The sequence below is a fragment of the Charadrius vociferus genome, unplaced genomic scaffold, assembly GCF_000708025.1.
Source record: "Charadrius vociferus isolate BGI_N301 unplaced genomic scaffold, ASM70802v2 scaffold70, whole genome shotgun sequence".
Taxonomy (NCBI): domain Eukaryota; kingdom Metazoa; phylum Chordata; class Aves; order Charadriiformes; family Charadriidae; genus Charadrius; species Charadrius vociferus.
In genome coordinates this window covers 802,597-807,078 of record NW_009646851.1, presented here as the reverse complement: position 1 = coordinate 807,078, position 4,482 = coordinate 802,597, and the positions used below count along the sequence as shown (strand labels likewise).

The 4,482-nt window shown below is 39.6% G+C and overlaps 1 protein-coding gene across 1 annotated transcript in view; it reads left to right on the top strand.

Moving 5' to 3' along the window:
• HCN1 (hyperpolarization activated cyclic nucleotide-gated potassium channel 1) overlaps positions 1 to 4,482 on the top strand; it is a 197,094-nt gene that overhangs the window by 183,020 nt on the left and 9,592 nt on the right. The window contains exons 7-8 of the mRNA XM_009894211.1: positions 2,197 to 2,361; positions 4,296 to 4,479. Coding sequence (XP_009892513.1) covers positions 2,197 to 2,361; positions 4,296 to 4,479 — 349 coding nt within the window. The remainder of the gene's footprint in view (positions 1 to 2,196; positions 2,362 to 4,295; positions 4,480 to 4,482) is intronic.

Sequence of the window (4,482 nt, the reverse complement as noted above, 5' to 3'; positions counted from 1 at the left end):
CCCCTGCCTATGGCAGGGGGTTTGGAACTTGATGGTCTTCAAGGTCCTTTCCAACCTAAACCATTCTATGATTCTATGATTCTATGAAAATAATTATATTTATTGTAGTAATATCCATGAATTCCATGATCCCATTGTCCTGTGATGAAATCTAACATTGTCTCTTATGGTTTCTTCCCATCCTTCTTGTTAAAGTAATCTAAAATACAGCGTTCTCGATTAACAATGATGAAAACAGAACTATCTCCATTTTTTTTACACCCGTCAGAATGGTTGGGATCCATAGTCAACATTTGTTTTGTTTTGGGCATATGATGTTTCTTAAACTCAAGTACTTTTATTTGTTTAGTGTAGCAGAAGACACTTTCTTATGTCTCTAATATTGTTTGCAGCAATTTTAAGTGCAGAAAGCTGAAAATCAAGAGGTGATCATTAGTCACACAGATTTTCCAGCTAGTTAAGTTATCTCTAAATTCAATGATGTATTGTAAAACTTTACTCTGTGTGAGATCTAAAGAATATCTTAGGAAATGGGGCAGGCATTCACTGCATTTAGCTGTTCCCTTTGGGCAAAATGTCCTTCTCACTCTTGTAACTAAAATGCATGGATTCAATCAAAGGAGATGGGGTCAGGGTGAGCTAGGGGATAGAAGAGGAAAGGACTGACTTCTCTTTGACCTGGCTGGCTCTTTACAGTAAACTGTCATTATTTCATGGGCATCAAATTTTGTGAGAGACATTAGGTCAAGACTCTTAGAATACTCATTAGTGTCTATAAATTCTCCCCATAGCTGTTGGGGTTTAAGTACATTCTGTGCTAGTACTGGTCGCATGTTAATTTACTTTGCTTTACTCACTATTATTTAAATGTCTTAGCCCCTGAGCCTTCAGGGTTAGGTGGCATGTGCCAATTCTTCAACAAGAATTATGAGACAAAAAAACATCAAGGTTCTTTACGTTCTAGATTAATGAAAAATGTATTTTGTTAAAGACATAACAAAAAGAAAGAACTCTGCTAGCACTTTATAGACCTGAAGTAAAGCCTGCAGAATTCTTTATTTTAGTTAATAAAGAATATTTGATTTTCCACACTTCAGAACGATAGTTTGATTGAGATTGGGAATGATTGTTTTTGATGATAGACACGCAAGCAGGGTAGAAGACAGTTTCCTAGCTAGTTTTTAAATCTGAACAAATATGAACTCACTACTCTTGACTGCTAGAACTGGGTAGGGAAACTATCTCTCAGTCTGCCTGAGAGTTGTTGATATTTCTGTGTGTTCTTATTCCCCAGCCTGAAAATGGGATCAAATCAAACACTTCTTTTTGCAATTGACTTTGAAATTTTTTGTATTTAAATATGAATAAATAAATATTATACCCCGTATGTGTTGCTGTTACAAGCCTTAGACATTGACTTTGGCCTTTATCCAGTAACCCTCTTCCTGTGAGTTTGGGTCTGCAAACTTGCAGTCGCAAATTTGGGGCTGTTTCTTGGGACTCTGCATATGGCTTTGGTCTCCTCTGTTCCAGAATCACGAATTCCTGTTGGAACACTTGCAGAGAAAAGCTACTAGACTAATCAAATGGAGTAAGCAGAGGTTTAAAGGGTTCTGGTTTTTAGCCCAATGACAGGAAAAAAAAGTCTAAAATCCTAAGTTTACTCTCCCAAAAAACCTGGGACATAAAACCTAAGGAAACAGAAGGCATTTTTATGCTTGAAGCATTTTTTCTTAGAACAGATCTTATATTCAAATATCATTATATCATGTATTAAATTAGTTTAGTAAATACGGTGAATGATTAAAGGAATTGGCCCTCTATGTCAGCTGGATATTTAAAAGAAATCAATAGAAATGCTTGGGTTAATTGAGTCAGCAAGCTGTGTTTGACAGCTGAAGGATCATTTCTTACAACTTGAAGAATTTTTTTTTAAAAGGCTTGATAAAATCAGAGTCCAGACCAAGAAAACCTATAAGCTGGGCTCTTAAAGGACATTAGTTATTTTTTCAGAGTAGCAAAAATAGAATCAAACACCTTCGGAATTGTCCCTGCAACCTTGCATAAACAGTAGAAAAATTGCTGCTGAGTACTGAATTATTACTCATTAGCACTGAGTCACTTCCTAGCTTTTAAGTTTCACATGGTTCACTAACTTCTTTGTTTTCTGTGTGTGTTGAATTTTTCTTTCCACAGAGATTTGCCTTTTGACCAAGGGCCGTCGAACTGCCAGTGTACGAGCAGACACATACTGTCGCCTGTATTCCCTCTCAGTGGACAACTTCAATGAGGTTCTGGAAGAGTACCCCATGATGAGAAGGGCCTTTGAAACGGTGGCAATTGATAGACTTGACAGGATAGGTATTATTTTTTTTTTTTCCATGTTAGGAATTCTTAAAACCTTTCTACATTTTCTTTTCCCCGAGCTGCAGGATAAAATGCCCAGATTAAACCCTTCTTAAAAGTTTTGTTTCTGTTACACTGCAGTAAATGTTCTGTTGATCTATGAATAAGACATGCATCCAAACAAGAAATTCTGCAATCTCACTTTTAAATAATAAAAAACTTTGAGTTTTAGAAAGCTTTCATACTCCTCTGAGGATTATTTTGTATACTTTAATTATCATTACTATTATTTATTAATCCCGTCTATTTCTTTTGCTGCCCTCAGCACTTGATATGGTTTATTCTGTTTCATCAGCAGTAGATGACATTTTCCTACATAAATTGTTTACCGATGACATCTATAACGCTGGGAAGAGCTGAAGCCTCTCAGCCCTCACAAAACCCATGTTTGTTGAAGTGAATTAATCCTTTGCAGCAGGGCTCTCATTTTCCTCACAACAGGAGCGCTGCTAGCATTGATGGCTGCACGCTGGCATTACGCAGATCTGCTTGCAATCAGAAAAGCAGGCCAACGATATCCAAGTGAAAGGCAGAACAATATGGCAAATTATCAAAACAGGGTGTGAAAAGTCTGCTGTTGTGCATCCAGACATTCTGGACCTCTCTAATAGGCCATACTAGATATAATAGGTGGTCTTTGATTGGGAGAATTGCACTCTGATCATCATTATTGACACTGGTTTTAAAATGCACCTATGCATAAAAAAGAATTTATCCTGTTTGGTGGTTTTTCCTCAGCTCAAGTGTAAGGATTTCCCCACATCAGTCTTTCTCAATACAGTTATTTCTGCAGTTTTTTCAAAGTGAATACAGACAGAGTTGCAGGGCAGTGTCATAGTGCTGTCTAGCCTAAGTTGAAGACGTAATATGGAAGAAAGCATGTTTTCTTTAATATAGCCAAGGTAAAGAAATTAAATACCGGTACACATGTTTCTAATATTTAATAGACTTGTATTAGTATTTTACAGATTGTCAGCACTCATTTATCTCATCAAGACTTTTCAAACTCTTACAATTTGCCTCTCAGGAGTCTCTGGAAATACAGTCCAGCTCTAATATGTCCTTGAATAATATTGGTAGTAAAGTCCAGTCTGCTCTTGGAGTAGCAATCCCATCTTAAGGGCTGTGTTTACAATATGAAATTTACACAGGAAAAAAGATAAAATGTGAACCATTTTATTATAAAAAGGAACCATCAAGTGCCATTGTGTTCCTGTGCATCTGATGACACAGAATAGTGTGTTCATCTTGCAGACCCTGAGAGCCATCAAGCAGGCATCAGGACACAGTGTACAGCAGTCATTGTGCACGCAGGTGTCACAGTATCCATGAGTTCATATTAGTTCACACACGTTTATTTAAAAGATGATTTCTTGCAAGCTAGTGGTCACTGGTTACTAATGTCTAATAATTAGTTCCAGGGAATGTGCTAAATGGCATATGTATTTATAACTTATGTAACAGTTTAGTGGAAATTAGGACAGTTTTGCAATGAGAAAGAGAGATGTTACACATGCGGAGCCCGATGGCTTTTTCCACCCTGTTGCTCAGTAAATTACCATGGTTACACTTTCAGAATAATTGCAGTAACCACAATACGCTACAAGCGAAGAGGCACAGAAAGTCCGTGCGCGTCTGAGCGCAGTGGTGTTATGAGAGCCCATCCGTGCCGGTGCGGGGAGAGGGGGGACGGGGTGTTGGTGGAGGCCAGCCGCCCGTCGGGACCTGTCTGCCCGCCTGGGTCGCCGTGGCAGTGCCCGGTGTGGGTGGCACAGCCTGCCTCGCAGCCACGATACGTATCCCTCAGTGATGGGGGCCAAAACACAAAGTCGGAGCGGGGGTCTGCCCCTGCGTGTCAGGCTCGCTAACTCTTCTGCCTCTCTGTGAAGGGAAGAAGAACTCGATCCTCCTGCAGAAGTTCCAGAAGGACCTCAACACCGGGGTTTTCAACAACCAGGAGAATGAGATTTTGAAGCAGATCGTGAAGCACGACAGGGAGATGGTGCAGACCATCGCCCCGGTGAGCTTGCAGCAGATGCCCGCCCTGAACTCCAGCACCTCTGCCTCGTCGTCGTC